The sequence below is a fragment of the Oreochromis niloticus genome, linkage group LG18, assembly GCF_001858045.2.
Source record: "Oreochromis niloticus isolate F11D_XX linkage group LG18, O_niloticus_UMD_NMBU, whole genome shotgun sequence".
NCBI classification, from domain to species: domain Eukaryota; kingdom Metazoa; phylum Chordata; class Actinopteri; order Cichliformes; family Cichlidae; genus Oreochromis; species Oreochromis niloticus.
The window spans coordinates 35,010,950-35,028,070 of record NC_031982.2 but is presented as its reverse complement, the minus strand read 5'-3'; the positions used below and the strand labels follow the sequence as shown (position 1 = coordinate 35,028,070).

At 45.6% G+C, this 17,121-nt stretch overlaps 2 protein-coding genes and 1 long non-coding RNA gene across 6 annotated transcripts in view; 1 reads left to right on the top strand and 2 right to left on the bottom strand.

Annotated features, from left to right (window-relative positions):
• LOC100695441 (gastrula zinc finger protein XlCGF17.1) overlaps positions 1 to 1,510 on the bottom strand; it is a 52,405-nt gene extending 50,895 nt beyond the window's left edge. Inside the window, exon 1 of one of the 3 annotated variants that reach the window (XM_019347572.2) lies at positions 1,173 to 1,510. In XM_019347572.2, coding sequence (XP_019203117.1) covers positions 1,173 to 1,344 — 172 coding nt within the window. In that variant the 5' untranslated portion in view covers positions 1,345 to 1,510. The remainder of the gene's footprint in view (positions 1 to 1,172) is intronic. The other 2 variants (XM_019347581.2, XM_025900211.1) reach the window with 2 other exon arrangements.
• Positions 18 to 15,508, top strand: LOC109195460 (uncharacterized). The gene is made up of 2 exons (XR_002057054.2): positions 18 to 739; positions 12,549 to 15,508. It is a non-coding gene; the product is annotated as an uncharacterized LOC109195460 (long non-coding RNA).
• LOC112842792 (uncharacterized) lies at positions 5,504 to 12,551 on the bottom strand. Of its 2 annotated transcripts, none has more exons than XM_025900178.1 (2): positions 8,966 to 12,551; positions 5,504 to 6,644 (listed from the first exon to the last, which is right to left on the bottom strand). In XM_025900178.1, the coding sequence occupies exon 1, from the start codon at positions 11,020 to 11,022 to the stop codon at positions 9,064 to 9,066; it is 1,959 nt and encodes a 652-aa protein (XP_025755963.1). In that variant the 5' UTR covers positions 11,023 to 12,551; the 3' UTR covers positions 5,504 to 6,644; positions 8,966 to 9,063. The 2 variants fall into 2 exon arrangements, with proteins under 2 accessions (XP_025755963.1, XP_025755962.1); XM_025900177.1 differs by having other exon boundaries at positions 5,504 to 6,647; positions 8,969 to 12,551.
• Positions 15,509 to 17,121: the final 1,613 nt, after the last annotated feature.

Here is a 17,121-nt window from a genome sequence, read left to right as displayed (position 1 = left end):
CCCCCCCGTACGCAGGTGTTCCAATTGTACATATCGCGAGTCCGTGCTCGCGTTCTCGGCGGGTACGTACTCACGTGCGTTCTCACGTGCGTTCTCGGCGAGTACGTACTCGCGTACTTGGGCATTGATAAACGGCCTATGAGTCTTGAAACTAAGGAAGTCAAACGATGTGCATTTTATTTTATGCATAACTTCAATAAACACTTAAATCAAAAAAAGAAGAAAAAAAAACAATAGGATTAAATAACTGTTACGTCTGGTGACAATAGCAACAATGTGTAGTAATAAGCAGCAATCAGCTGACAGCCGTGCAGCTCAAACTGTGCACACCTGATGAGCATCAGGCAGCACCCACGCAGGTCGTGTTTCTGCCTGAGAGGAGGACGATCGTTTGTGCCATCAGGGAGAACTCTGCTGATAATCTGCTGTGAGGTCCTGAGCCTCAGGTGGAGACTGGGATTTATCCAGAGCTGAGTGATTACACTGAACTCTGAGGCACAGCTGACTGCACGTGAACACGGTTTACTGCCAGAGCGAGCTCATGGCGTGTTGGTGCTGTATGGTTACACGACGTTCATAACTCTGGGTTTTTTCTTTCCCCAGCATGTGACAGCCTGACAGGCCCACAGTTAAGGATCCAGCCACAATCTCACTGATCTGCGCCTGGATGGAGCTGACACCCACGCCTATAAAACAGCAGGTGGTGGTGGTGTGAGGCGGGCTGAGCAGGTGTGCTCAGGTAAGTCGGTGGAGAGCTATTTTAAATCCCTGCTGCCTGAGAGCCCACGGGCGTGTCCTCACCCACGCTTTAATGAAGCCCGGGTTTATTTTCACGAACAGAGACAACATGGTGGTGACGTAGTTTGTCCTGTGCACTCATTGGCCGCCCGCGGCTCGCGCTCCAGGTCAGGGAAAGGAGACGGGCTCATCAAACAGACCCACAGTGTGACGTCAGGGGCCACGTCCGCGTTCTTTGTAGTCTCCGGAGTTGATCGCGACAGTTTACTACATGTGTACGCTGCAAATCGATCAGCTGATATTTGATCACGTGGCTGAGCTGTTGGCGACTTTCCAGAAAGCCCAGACCGCGCAGGGCGCACGAGACCTTTTGTTCGGTGCGCGCACGGCTTTGGCCAGACTAAACGTCCCGCAGAGCTGTGAGTGACACTCACCTGTCCTGTGCAGCTTGATTTGGGGTTTCCAGGTGATATCCAGCAGTCTGCGCTGACGGTCGATCTCTTCCTCGTACTGGACGATCGTTTTTTCAAACTCCAAGAATATTTGTTCAGCAGCAGCAGTTAGTCGCTCGTTGATAAACTCTCTCAGATACTGAACTGAAGGCATTGTTACTGCCACAGCTCACACACTCGGCTCACACACACTCAGCTCACACACACGGCTCACACAATCAGCTTACACACAGCACAAAGCGAGCCTCCAAAAGTCAACGCTGGAACAACCATACTGCCGCCTTTTCATTGTTTACTTCCACCGGATGTCCCGCTCTGAAGTTCCGGCAGGAGGAGGATGTTAAATTCTTTGTTCCGCTTGGAATAAACGTCCTTCTTTCTTTCTTTCTAATACTTATTTAAATGTACAAAACAGAGCCATAAATACATAAACAGTGTGTTATAAATAATAAAGGAGAGAAAATGGAAAGAAAAGGCCTCATTCAGGTTTTTATCCATAATGAATCATATCCATTCTACTACTGATCATTCATATACTCAAGACCAAGAGTCTGACGTGAATGAATAATAACACACGGCTTTATACTATTTTATTGTTTGATGTAGGTCTAAAATAAACAAGGGATTACACAATTACACAAATTACACTGTTCATTAACTGTGTTTGTGGCGTGCTCAGAGTCTTCATTGGTGGAAATCATTTGTAAAAAATTCAAAACATAACGTCTAGATTTGGAAATGCATCTCTGATGGACCACACTTCCTGCCCCACATGCGACGCAGTGACATCAGCGGGCAGCTCCTTCTTGCTGAGCTCCATAGTCCCCTCTTTACGATGTAAGGCACGTGCTCTGCTGTCTGCCTTTAACACTGTGCACGCGGGTCCTCGGTCATGAAGTCGTGGTAGTCCTGAGGGCTGCAGAACCAAAGTGGTCTGCTTAGCTTCTTTACAAACAATCACAGCTTCCGTTAACATTAAGCCTGTTTAGGGTGCAGTGCTGCAGGTGACCTACGACCTCTCTGTGAATAAATGTCACCTTGTTTTTATAAGTCTGCTTCAGCTGTGTGCAAATAAAACTCATATAACTCATCTATAGATCATAAGGGTTACAGCTACTTTGTAACCAATAACTACTGCAGACACTGCTGTGAATTCTCAGAAACACTCTGATCATACAAATATACGCCCACAAAGGATTTATTGTCTATCTGCAGTTTAAGGAGACGCTGATCCAACATCTTCAGCAGGGCAGGTACAAAAATATCATGAGTGGAAGAATGTCATCGTGTCAAGCGTATACTTCACAAACAGACACGACACCCCGAAGGCTTTACCAGGGTTTATGTGCCCAGTGTCCCCTAGAGGGCGCTAAAACACAAGCATATATATTTTTTTTTATTTCAGAAATATATCATGTACAACAAATATGGCAATCTTTACAAAGATCTTTTTTCTTCAACTTGAAATAGTGCCAGAAAAGGCTGTATTTCAACATTTTAAAGATAGATAATGAACAGGAAGTGCAAACAACAACAACAAAAATAAATAATTAAAAAAACAAAGACAACCCAAAACAAAACAAACAAACAAAACCAAAACCAAAAAAAACCCCCAAAAGGATAATTAAGAGACATAAAGAAGTTATACCTCATACCTTTCTAACAGATTTAGTTCATTAATCATATGATGCAGATCCACAGCTTGTTTTTAGTCCATAAACTTTACAGATGAGAAGAAGAGGCAGAGTTCTTTGTGAAAAGTAAAAAAGGACGGCTTTGTTTTCAGAAAACGACATTTGTGAATGAAGAATTTACCCATTATAATTATTACATTTAAAACATTTTCAAATTTCTTTTCTTTTCTTAGAGAACCAAAGATAATATCATTTTTAGAAAATTCGAGTAAGTTTGGAATCTTTGGGAAAAGCCAGTAGTGCACATCGATCCACAGGGCTTTACAGAATATACAATCATAAAATAAATGTTCTGTCGTTTCAATATCCCCATCACAAAAAGAGCAAGAATTATTATCAATAGCAAAGCGACATCGGAGAAAACACCAGAGAGGATTTTGTAGTGGACCTCCTTAGCTTTGGGAGGAATGGGAAGTTTTAGGTAATTTTTTCTGATCTCTTTTGTTTGATCACCGAGATGTGAGATGGAGTTTGGATTGGATCTATATGGGAAATAAGCATCTGTAAATAATTCCCTAATTTTGGAGTTTTTTAGACTGTTAGCTGTAATGTTATGCCCATTTACTAAGAGTTCAGGGAGGTCAGGGGGTCTATAGTCAGGGTTTTGAAAAAGATTATCGGCTGTACATAGAACGTTTTGAGGGATAGGTTTAGTAATGTTTTGAAATTCTTTGTTATTTATTTGCAGATTATAATTGGCAGTGAAAGATTTCTTTAGATATTAATTGAGGGTCAGTGCATAGCCACATTTCTCTCTTGTCTTATCTTTTCCAATCTACAGAAATATGCTGTACTTTTTTCGCCATCCTCGATCCACTTGGCTCGATCTCAGATATGCTCCTTTGGCCATTTTAGTATAAATATCGTCTAAAGAAGACTGTAGAATACTTCTACATTGTTTGTCATTATTGTTAAAAAAGGCTTTAGAGCAGATGTGATTAAGTTCTCTGATAATTTCAGTTTCTTTTTGCTTGTTCTGGTTAGCTATTATTTTACTGTGTTTAACTGAGATTTGACGTACTTTAAACTTTTCTGTGTAAGATTTTAAGTTTTCATTAGTTGAAATAAGTTCTAGTTGTCCAAGTATTTCGTTACTAAAATTTTCAATGGTAAGCAGGGATGAGTTAAACTTCCAGTAAACTTTATTATGAGAGTTTTTAAGTTGAGGAGTGACACTGAAATGTATCACACAGTGGTCGGTTAAAGGCGCAGCTGAGACACCCACATTTACATTATTCTGCATTAAACTGTCTGAGATTAGCCAGAAGTCGATACGCGATTTAGCCGAACCATCAGGCTTGAACCATGAAAAGGACTGAACAAGTGGGTTAGCTAATCTCCAAGGATCTATTAGGCTGAGATCTAAACAGAAGTTGTGTAAAAATGAATTTATATGATGGGAATGGAATTTAGAGGGTGATCTATCAAGCCATTCGTCATAAACCTTATTGAAATCTCCTCCTAATATAAGATTGTTTGTGGAGTATTTGTGAGACAGTTCTTTTAGGTGATTGGTAATCTCAGTAAATAAGAGTTTGTTCTGAGCTACATTGTTGTAACCATAAACATTACATACAATCAAAAAGCTATTATCCACTTTGAGCACACAAATTAGCCAGTGGCCCAGACTGTCTTTCCTATTAGTTTCTATTTTATTATGAAAGTTTTTAAATAGTAAGGCTACCCCAGCTGATTTGTTAGTACCATGACAAAGAATTATTCTTTCCCCCCACTGACTAGACCAAAAGTTTTCATCTGCCTCCACAGAGTGTGTTTCTTGTAGCAGTATACAGCTCGCATTTACATTTTTACAGAACAAAAATATTGATTTTCTTTTAACACTATCTTTCAAGCCCCTAGTATTTAAAGACAGTTAAAATTAGAACTAAAGAATGACATGAAAGGAAGGACAAAGGAAAATTGAAAAAATTTGACTGTACTTCAAGTACTCAGATAAAAGCAGTACTCCATAAAATTGGGACAAAGTGCAAACGACCTCTAAGAAAAATCAATATAGTAACGTACCAAATAGGTAATATAAACAGTAAGTATTGAACCTGCCTATTTAAAACTTTTGGCATTCTTAAAATTTTGTTAAAGAACGTGACCTAAATAGAGTTGTTAGCAAAACGCATTACTAATAGAGTAATGTGATGACTAGTTATTTTGAATAGTTCGACAGTCAGCCGGGGAATACCCAAACTCTGTTGATGTAACCGGCGTGCCCTCGGTAGTAGACGTTCTTCCCTTCAGCTCTGGCTCGCTCCATTTTGGGCCAAACTGCAGCTCTTGCTTCCCGGGCTAGTTTGCAGAAATCTTGCTTGAAGTAGACGCCTAGCTCCTTGCACACCTGGGAATCCTTGGTCAGTTTCCAGAAAGCGTCTCGGTAGTGCATCACGGTGAACTATTATTTGTCGAGGTCTACCCGCTTCTTTTTTCCCTAGACGATGGATGGTATCCACAGCGTTGCCCAGTGAGGAGGCCCAATGTGGCGCGATCTTATCCAAGATGTCAATAACTTCTTTGCTGGTGTCTTCGTCGTTTTTTTCTTGCCAGCCCTGGATTTTCAAGTTCCAGCAACGCATGTATCGTTCTAGCTCCAACATTCTCTCCTTCAGCTCCACATTTTCTTTGTTGAGAGCAGGAATGTCTTACACACAAACATCAGGAATGCAAGTAAATAACTTTAATGTGTCACTTTAATCAAATAATAACCTGGTTTATTTTTTTTTTCAGCTTTTTTGTAAAACAGCGAATTTTACTTTCATGTTTAACAACAATAATAATAAAACATCAAAGAGCACAGTGACAGACGGAGCATGACAGGAATGCCGTGTCATAAACACAGACTGGGTGCTGGTCTAATAGTATACAAATGTATAAACACACACTCACAAATCATCTGTTAGCTTTAAAAACCTTTACGTTAATAAAGTGTGACCGTAGGTTTGTTATGATTTCACATCAGCCGAGATAAAAGATCTGACCTGAGATAGTTCACATTACACAAAGTAAATAATAACAGGTATCACACTCATAATCAGTAAACATTCACAACAGTGGAACCATGACTATGAAAGAAAGGCAATCAATCAAAAATGTAACATTTCTCAATGATGTTCATGCCAGTGAGCACTGCCGCCTCACAGCAGGAAGGTCCTGAACTGTAATCCGCCGTGTGGGCGGGGCCTTTCTGTTCTCTCCGGCTTCCTCCCACAGTCCAAACACACCTGTCCAGGGTGTACCCCGCCTCTCGCCCAGCGGTAGCTGGGATAGACTCCAGTGACCCTGGTGAGGATAAGTGGAAGAGACTGGATGGACTGATGATGTTCAACATGTCACCAGTAAGGCTTTTCAAAGGTGGAGTCAAAGATTCAAACACTGAACATCGTAGTTTTGAGATGTATAATAATAATAATGATGATAATAATAATAATAATAATGAGCAGAGTGTGAATCTGTAGGCCTCCAGTGAAACCTACAGCTGCGTTAGATTGAGCAGCTCTTTGTTACTTGAAGTTAAAACATCGTCTGATTATTCTTCATGTTGGTTTTAATCACTGAAAGAAAAAGGATTAACAATCCAAAATGAATCAATCATTTTGATCAGCCCTATTTCTGCTCGATTAACAATAGATAACCATTAGGTGTCACATAAGATAAAGTATCCTTAGTGTCATTCAGAATTATTAGAGCTCTTTTTTCTTTTAATTTACTTTGTCCAAACGATTTCTAAATGCCATGACAGGAAGTACAGAAACATAAGATAAGATAAGATGGCCTTTATTAGTCCCACAGGTGGGAAATTTGTTTTGTTACAGCAAAAGTGCAAAGTTATGTAGCAGAAATTAGAAAACACTGGAATGCAATAAAATACAATAAAATAAAATAAAATACTATATACAATAGAATAAAATAGAATAGAATAATATATACAATAGAATAAAATAGAAATACAAATACTATATACAACTGAGTAGGAAAATACAAAAACACAACTTCGTCAGAAGAAGAATTGCACGTATAGCAGTCTTATTGCACATGTGTGGGTTTGTGTGTTTGATCAGCTGCAAAAGTCTTTATTGTAGAGTCTGACAGCAGTGGGGAGGAAAGACCTGCGAAATCTCTCCGTCCCACACCGTGGGTGCCGCAGTCTCCCACTGAAGGAGCTGCTCAGTGCTGTCACAGTCTCTTGCATGGGGTGGGAGATGTTGTCCAACAGGGATGACAGCTTAGCCACCATTCTCCTGTCACTCACCACCTCCACTGGGTCCAGAGGGCATCCTAGAACAGAGCTGGCCCTTCGGATCAGCCTGTTCAGTCTCTTCCTGTCCCCAGCAGAGATGCTGCCCCCCCAGCAGACCACACCATAAAAGATGGCTGAGGCCACCACAGAGTCATAGAAGGTCTTCAGGAGTGGGCCCTCCACTCCAAACGACCTGAGTCTCCGAAGCAGGTACAGCCTGCTCTGCCCTTTCCTGTAGAGGGCGTCTGAATTATGAGTCCAGTCCAGTTTGTTGTTCAGATGAACACCAAGGTACCTGTAGCTGTCCACAGCCTCAATGTCCATACCTTGGATGTTCAGTGGTTGCAGTGGAGGATGTTTGTGCCTGCGGAAGTCTACCACCAGCTCCTTGGTTTTACTGGCGTTGATCTGGAGGTAGTTCAGCTGGCACCAGTCCACAAAGTCCTGAGTCAGTCCTCTGTACTCCTTGTCGTCCCCATCAGTGATCAGGCCGACTATTGCAGAGTCATCAGAGAACTTCTGCAGGAAGCACTGGGTGGAGTTGTGGGAGAAGTCTGCAGTGTAGATGGTGAAGAGGAACGGAGCCAGAACCGTTCCCTGTGGGGCCCCCGTACTGCAGACGACCCTGTCCGACACACAGCCCTGAGTCCTCACATACTGTGGTCGGTCGGTGAGGTAGTCCAAAATCCAGGTAGTGAGGTGATGGTCCACTCCAGAGTTCTCCAGCTTGTCCTTCAGAACCGAGGGAAGAATGGTGTTGAAGGCACTGGAGAAATCAAAGAACATGATTCTCACAGTGCTCCCAGCGGTCTCCAGGTGAGCGAGGGAACGATGTAGGAGGTGAATGATGGCATCATCCGCTCCAATGCCAGGCTGATAGGCAAACTGAAGTGGGTCCAGTGATGAGCTCACAAGGCGCCGAAGCTGAGCCAGGACCAGCCGCTCCAGGGTCTTCATCAGGTGGGATGTCAGAGCCACCGGCCTGTAGCTGTTGAGGTCCTTGGGGCGTGAAGTCTTTGGCACTGGAACAACACAGGAGGTTTTCCAGAGCTGTGGGACTCTTCCCAGCCTCAGGCTCAGGTTGAAGAGGTGCTCCATCACACCACACAGTTGGTCCGCGCAGGACCTGACGACCCTCGAGCTGATGCCATCTGGACCCGCTGCCTTCTTGGCTTTAATCCTCCTCAGTTCCCTCCTAACCTGGGTGGTTGAGAGAGACAGGCTGGAGCCTTGTGTTGAGTGTGTATTGGATGCTGTTGTTGGGGGTGGGGAGGAGTGAGCAGGGTGAATAGAGGAGGTGTGAAGTGTCTGAGGTGTCAGAGGTGGAACAGCAGCAGTGGGGGTGGGTGAGTCTGCAGCCGATGTTGGAGACTGCCTCATGGCTGAATCAAATCTGTTGAAGAAATGATTCAGTTCATTTGCCCACCTCACATCCCTCCCAGGCAGAGAGTTCTGATGTTTGTGGCCTGAGATGGTTCTGAGGCCTCTCCAGACTTCACCAACATTGTTTTGCTGAAGCTGGTTCTCCATCTTCTGCCTGTAGCTGTCCTTCCCATTCCTTATCAGTCCCCTAAGCTCTCTCTGCACCCTTTTCAACTCCTCTTTGTCTCTGGATTTGAAGGCCCTCCTCTTCTGCTTGAGGACAGCTTTAATTTCTGAAGTAATCCAGGGTTTGTTGTTGGAGAAACACCGTACAGTCCTGGTAGGTACGGTGTTATCCACACAGAAATTAATATAGTCAGTAATGCATAGTCATGCATACTGCATACTTACTACATGCATAGTCAGTAATGCATGTAGTAAGGCTGTCGATGTCCTCTCCGTGGTCGTCATGTCATGTCCTCAGAGTGGCTTGAAACTTGGAAAAATGACTTCTCTGGAATGTCAGCTGACGGCAGAGACAGAAGAAATGAAGTTCAAGCAGAAAGAAATCCTACAGCAGCTGAACCAACTTGGCAGATCCCGAACAAACCCAGAGTCCGACGTGGAGGGGCTCCGTGAAGGTGGTCTCTACCTTTTGAAGGAGAGTCATGGAGTCGGAGACGCTGTGGAAGGACAGGATTCCTGCACTCTGATCCATGTACACCCCGATCTTGCTGGACTGAGAGACCTGAAGGAAGGTGGTGGTGCTGTCATATCTGAACTCGTTATTGTGACACCACAACGCCCACGACTTGTCGTTGAATCCGAATCCACTCTCACTTCCTGTTCTGCTGATGCTCTTGTAGGCGACCGCTATAGCAACAAACTTGCTCCACTTCACCTCCCAGTAACACCATCCACTCAGAGCCTCTTTGCTGAGGACCTGAAGGCTGTCGCTGAATCTCTCTGGGTGATCAGGGTACGACTGCTCCTTCTTCATGTACGTGACCTTCCTGTTCCCCTCAGACAGTGACAGCCATTTGCTCACTGTATTTGGATCCAGCGTGATTGGACACATATACTGTAAGAATTCATTTCTGGTCTTGGGCTCTGCCGGCGGTGCAAAAGGTAGCGGCGGTGTCACCAAAGCTGGGTGTGGTGGGGCCAAAGCCGTGGGCTCTGCAGGTGGCACTGAAGATGTTGGTGACACCAAGTGTTGTTGCGGTTGTTTCAAAAAGCTCTTGGGCTCTGCTGGAGGCACCACATGTTGTTTCAATGAATTTCTGCGTGCTGCTGTTGCCAGAAAAGATGCTGCTGTTAGATGTGGTGCTGGTGGAAAACGGGGTTGTTTCAAGAAACTCTTGGGCTCTGTTGTTGGCACCACACGTAGTTGTTGTTGGAAGGCTGCCGATTTGACTACTTCTTCTTTTTTTGTTATGAAAGATGGCGTGGCTGGTGGTGGTGGCACCACACGTAGTTCTTGGAAGACTACAGGTTTGGGTTCTTCTTTTTCTACAAATGATGGTGGTGCTGGTGGTGGTGGCACCACACGTAGTTGTTGTTGGAAGGCTGCAGATTTGACTTCTTCTTTTGTTATGAAGGATGGTGGTGGTGGCGGCACCATATGCGGTTGCGTCCCTGAACCCTCAAGCTCTGCTGGTCTCAGCGGCGCCTCTCCTTGGGTCCAGCCCTGACTCAGAAGGTCTTGGAGTTTGTCTTTGAGCTGAGACACCGCCGCCGTCACCTCCTCAAAGCTCGAAGGAGGGACGTTGACGCTGGTGTGTGTAGATTTGCCGAGTGCTGACAGCAAGTAGAAAGTGAGTAGAAAGTGGTGGTGGTCCTCGGTGTATGAAAGCTGCTTCAGCTCCCAGTCTTTCTTCTTTAACTCGGCGATCTCGTTCTGCACCTTCTCCTCGAGCTCTTTGACCCGACAAGTTTCGGTTTCCTGCTGGATTCTGATCTGCTGCTGCACTTCGGAGCTTCGTCTCGCGATGAGTTGGGCCAGCTGGCTGAACACCGTCTGGCTATTCCTTGCTGCTTCATCGGCAGAACTCCTGATGACCCCCACCTGCTTCTGAAGCACCATCAGATCTTGCTCCAAGTCTTGGATTCTCCGCTGAATGTTTTGCCGACATGGGTCGAGCTCAGTCTGCCTCTCTGCCCGCTCTGCTGCCAGTGACATGACGTCATGGCCTTTGTGTTCGCTGATAGAGCAGAGGTAGCAGATACACTGCTTGTCACTGCGACAGAAAACTTTCTTCACTTTGTTGTGGAGAGAGCAGATTTTTTCTTGGAGGTTTGCTGAGGCTTCAACCAGTTTGTGGCTCTGAAAGGCCTGGGAATCATAGTGAGGCTGGAGATGATCGTCACAGTAGGAGGCCAGACACTGCAGACAGGACTTGGTGGCTCTCTGCTTCCTTCCAGTGCAGAAATCACAGGGCACATCTCCAGGTCCAGCATAGTTGTGATGAACAGGAGGAGCAGCTTGGAGCTCAGTTTTCTTCAGCTCCTCCACCAACTCTGCTAACATGGTGTTTTTGCCCAGCACTGGCCTCGGTATGAAGGTTTTCCTGCCCTTTGATCCTCTCCATCCCAGTGGTTGTTAATGCAGATCACGCAGTAGCTGTGCCCGCAGGGAAGAGTCACCGGATCCTTCAGTAGATCCAGACAGATCGAGCAGCACAACTTTTCTCTGTCCAGTTGAGGCATTTTAATTCTGAGAGACAGCCAAGAGTTTCTCCTCCTCTCAGCAGATTAAAGGCGAGCTCTGATCTGAACCCAAACTGGCGCCAGTCCGTCGCACGTCTGCAAGACACGACAGCAGCAGGAAATATGCGGACAGAAACCAGCTGCTGTTGTGTCTAAGAGCAGGTAGCAGAAAGAAGCTATCAGGTTTAACTTCATTCGTCCAAATATGACGTCAACATGCATCACAAGACCGCCCCCTCCTCTTCCAGTCCCAGTGAGCGCAGCTACCTGCATCACCAGGAGAGGACAGAGGTCATCACAGGTGATCGGGCCCTTCAGGAGCCTGCAATGTGCTCGTCTTTGTGAGCACTGGGTAGAAGACCTGAAACGCTAGTTCATCAACAGTTGAAACACACTCAGCACTCATGCCTCCTATAACACACTGAGAACCTGCCTATCACAACTTGGAGTTATACTCATATTTGCACAGCCGTGTGTGTGTGAGAAGCTGAAAATGAAGCATTCAGTCGAGGAGTTATAATAAATGATCAGCGTGTAAAGCACAAGCCTGGAACAGCTGTGCTGGGAAATCTGACACTTTAATAATCAATGAATGTGTGCAGCCTCGCTCTGCACCGCTTCCTGCTTCTACATCTAGACGTTTTTTCGTCCCCCACATGCCATGACAACAATTTCATGACACTTGCTGAAAAATGTGAAACACGCTCGGCTGAGAAACCAGCGAGCTGCAGGTCTACAAACAGATCCAACAGTTTATTGTAACTCCTGAATTTAATTTGCAGATAACCACACACACGTCAAATACACACTGGTTGCCTTCACTCGGCCTTCATGTGTGCAATTGTTCTGATACAACATGTGTCATTGACATAGAATGCTATTCTATTTTATTCTATTGTTTTTCTTAATTTTTGCTGCTCTTATCTTTGTACTGTCCACTTTGTGCCATGTTCAAGCCAATCTCCCACTTGTGGGACTGATAAAGGTTTATCTTATGTCAGGTGTTAGTATCTAAAAGCACTGCCAGCTCCTAATGATGCTTACAGCGTAGCAACAGCAGAACAGCAGGTTCATGAAAGGGGAAGATAATCCTACTGTACTCACTAACGACCATGTTTTTAGCGCAGAGGACAAACGCTGCACACATCGTCAGGTGTGCAGGCTGGATTACAGAGCATCCCAACCTCTCCTCACCTCCTCATAACTCACGAAAACTGGATTGTAAATGTTGTGAAATTACAGAACACAAACTGCAAGTGTTGTGTGCCGAGTTATTAAGCTCAGTCTTTGTTTTATTTGAGGATTTTCTTCTGCCTCTGAAGGTAAAGTGCATTTTCGTACACACAGGAGGAGGAGCTGCGTTTATCAGGTTCATCTTCATTCCATGAAGATGAGGAGCGAGAAACTCTGACTGACAGTCTGATCCGGGACACAAACTCCTCTAAACAGAAAATCCAAAGACCAACGGAGGAAAGCCTTGAAAGCATTCAGACTCCTTGCTGTGCTTTCCCTGTTGTCCTTCATTGAGGCCGACCAGAGACCAGCCACAGCAAACCCACCTGAATGTACAGAATTCAGGAAGCAACACACCTGAGACACAGAACAGCCACAGGCCTCTGGTCTTCTACGGGTCGAGCAGTCGATGTTCCTGACCTTTAATGGCAGATTCATGTTGGGGAGTTCAGGTTTAATGATATTTTAATGTAACTTTAATCCAAACACAGTGAACTGAGAGTCACGTAGGAGAGCGACCCACAGAGTCGTCGTTGACAGAGCGCCTGCAGCCTCGAGGCGAGGCAGCTTTTCTTATCAGGAATGGTGGCACTTATGTTTAACTGATCTGCAGCCTCTATCAGCGTCATGCAAACTGATGGACACGCTCAATAAACACACGTGCTGGCCCGAAAGCAGAGTCAGTGAATAAACCCTGAGCTGCAGCTTCATCCTCGGCCTCCTGCTAGGATCAAATCTGAGCCTTCACCTGGAGTCAGTATCTCAATTCACCATGGCAACGGGCTAATACAGAGCAGAGCATCCATTTTAACTCAGTGGAGCCAAGAAGTGACCGACTTCAGCATTTCTGTCATAGATGAAGCTGCTTCTTTGATCTTGACCTTTAAATCCAGCTCTCAGCTGTGGCTAGGGGCTCTGAGGCGAAGCGCCTGCAAACCGTGGGTCAGAGGTCACGAGCCTGGACAGACGGGAGTGTCTGTGGCTCCGTCTGCTGTGGTGAGACACACTAACAGCTGAGAGGAACTCTGAAACAGACAGCACTGTTCAGCTGTGTGTGATTCAGGGTCAGGCTTCAGGCTTTTAGACTCTGTTGTGCATTTAAAAAGTTGCCTGACAACATTCAGCGACTGTGTTTGTCGTGCGAACAGATCCGGACGCGTTCAGCACGTCTGCAGCTCACATTGACCTACGGCTAGTCCTAAAGTCATCTCAACCTCAGCTTCACTTCATCTCCAACAAGATGAGAGTGTGACCAAATGAAATCACTGCGGTTACAGCAACATAAATGTTTCAGGCTACCTGACAGCTGCTTCCTGGAACAGAAGCAGGGATCGTGCATGCTGATCCTTCACTGTTTACTCTTGGTGAAATATGTGGTCTGTCTGAGCCGGCATGAGGGGATCAGGTTTAACATAATTCCAAGACGAGCAGGACAGTTTAAGAAAACAGCAAACATCATCGCTGGAAATGTTCTGTCAAAACAACAAAAGCAGGCTGATCAGCGCCACCACGTTCCCATCAAGGCCGAGGCTGCAGACGCCGCGCTGACCTGCTGTCAGCTTTGGTCTCAGAGCTGCAGAGCCGGCTTTCTTTGGGTTAGCTGCTTTAACAAAACCCAAAAGCCCATTAACATAAGTCTTTATTGTCATTGCACAGTCACACCCAGTACAACAATGCAACAAAATCAAACTGTCCCACGTCGGCGCTACGCACAACTAAACACAACTAAACTTAAAGTGGATTTATTTTAAAGTGCCAGAAAGGTAAGAGCAAAAAAAGAATGACTTAATAAATAAAAGAATGAGTGCATGTTTATTGTTATTGCCCCCCAAAAAAGTCCAGGGAGGTAACCAATCAGGTCAGCTGTGAGCATTGATTCGTTGTTCGTTCAGATAATCAGTTTGACATAAGAAGAACCAGAATGATCGTTCTCTGTTAGCCAAACCCATCAGAGCTTCATGTCAGAGCAGATCTGCAGAAAATCAGTCACCTTTTTACTCTGTGCTGACAGAGATTCTGCAGCTGCACATCAGAGCTCTGAAGCATCAGCTGTGACATCACACACGTCTGACATCACCGCGTGTTTGCCGATAACAGAGACGGGAATCACCGTGGAACCACAGAGTGATCAGCTGCAACATGGCAGCAGATTAGGCTCAAAATGAAAACCGATTTTCTGCCTGCTGACCCCGGGTAACTTCCTGTGACCCCGGGTAACTTCCTGTGACTGCCACACTCAGTCGGAGCTGCTGGAACTTTCCTTCTCAGCTTCACTCGATGCTGATACGACTCGACAGCGTTCGTGCAGAAAACATTCCTCTGGCTGAGAGCCGAGATCACAATGAGGGAATCGGCACGAGTTACCATGGTGATGTGAAACACATCCTGACGCGCCTCGATAACCACACACGTCAGTCCAAACTTGACAGGTGAGGACAGAAACTGGGCCGAGCCACAGTTCATCACTCTTCATCGCTTCAATCAGCAAACATCTCTGAACGAGGACGACCTTTACTTTCAGCCACGAGGCTCGTTTGAGCGCAGCGTGCACGATGACAGTAAAGCTGTGTCAGTCCTGTCCACACACGCTCAGTAAGACCTCGCCTGCTCAGCTGAGAGGTCAGCGATGGAGGACGAACCCAGTGATTTTAAAGCTGAAAGCAAAGCGTAAGCTTTAAGACGAGGCGGTCGAACTGAGGACGGCGAATCACATCAAACATTATTAACCTGCTTTACCTGAAAATAAGGCTCACACTGCTCATTAGTTATAAAAGGGTTTTTATGGTTTATGTGGATCAAATTACAACATTTATTTTTATTTAATCAAGAAAATAAAATCATTCTGACAGCAGCTGAACAGCGAGCGGCGTCACGGCTCTGAAATCCACAGGAAGCTGCAGTCTGGAGCGTTTGGTGACACCACACATTTCACCTGCAGCCTGCCAACAGCGCTCCTTTATTCATCCCGGTAAGAATCGGTCTTCTCCTAGAGCGACATGACCAAAGACCTTTGACTTTTTCTCATCACAATGAAATCTGCAGCTCCATCATCACACTGCTTTCTTCCTTTTACATCTCAGAGCCACAGCTCTAAGAAAAACATTTATTGATTAGTGAAAGATGTTTCAGGACTGATCTGTCACCTGACTCCTGCGGGCAGAGCTGAAGCTCCAGGCTTCCTGTGAGTTCTCAGGTGGACTTTCAAAATTCTACTTCCACTGAAACTTTTCCCACACTGTTCACAAAGAAACAACTTCTCTGCCGTGTGGATGACTGTGTGTTTCTTCAGTGAGGACGAGTCAGCAAATCTCTTCCCACAAACGTTGCAGGGGTATGGCTTCTCGCCTGTGTGGCTCCTCATGTGGCCGAGGAAGGAACAGTTGTGTCTGAAACGTTTCCCGCAGCGCTCGCAGGAATACGGCTTCGCCCCCGTGTGCGTTCTCATGTGGACGAATGAAACGTTTCCCGCATGTCTGACAAGCGTACGGCTTCTCAGTCGTGTGGACCCGGTAGTGCTGCTCCATGTGAGACTTAAACTTGAAGGTCTTCCCACATATGTCACAGGTCACAGGCTTTTTAACTCCAGCCTGCTCTGAGGTTACACACTTGTCGACAGAATTCTTCATCTTTGCATGGATTTCTGATCCCGATGCTTCACTCCTGCCTCCTTCCTGATCTCGCCTCTCGGCTCCAGCAGAGCTGTGAGAGAGGAGATGCTCCCCACCTCCTCCTGGTTCACTGTGCTCTCCTTCCCCAGCAGCAGTCACCATGAAGGTATCAGTCTCCTCCTTCAGTCCCAGCTGCTCTCCCTCCTGACTGCTGCACAGTTCCTCCTGTTCCTCTTTAATCTGTGGAGGTTCTGGTTCCTCCTGGTCCACACTGGAGCTCCTCTCCTGGTTCCAGAGCTGCTGCTCAGGGAGAACCTCCTCCTCCTCCTCCTGCTTACAGACATGCTGCTGTGGGACGTCTGGAGGGAGAGAGGAACACAGCAAAACCCTTAGACATGTTTAACCTGTAACTAAGGTGCAATAAAGTGAAGGTGATGGACTTAAAATCAAAATTCTTTCCCTCATGAAGATGGCCCTGAGTGCTCTGAGTCATTTACCTCGTTCTGTCCAGTCGCACTAAATCACTTTGTTAGCCTAATGTTTCATATAAAAACAGCCTGGTTAGCGATCTCCATTACTGTCTATCATTTACAGCTCGCTGAGGCACGCTCGTGTCCCGCTCACAAGCTCAAAATCGATCAGCGTTGCCTCGCAGCAGCCCGAGGCTCTGGGACGGTTCACCACTGCCGACTCTGTGGAGTCTTTTAAAAACAGTTAAAACCTTTGTTTAATCCGGGACAGAGGTTCTCCTTTTTCCTTAAATTCTGTTTTTAATACGGTTCTTTGTTAACATCGTGTTGTAATTGTTGTTCAGCGCTTTGTGTATAAATAAACTTTACTTAATCTGAACGAATGATCGGCTTTTTGTCTGATGAGTATTTGAGTGCCTCAGTTTCAGGATCACACTGACATCAGATCCTAGACTGAAGAAAGACTTTAAAAGGTTCAACTGGATACCCTGGTTTTCTACATAACTGATTAAAATAACTCAACACCTTAAAAACTAAAGCCTTCCTGAGAATGTGAGGCATGTACGTCGCTGTGACTTCGTGCCCAAAGCATCTGTGAACACGTCACTG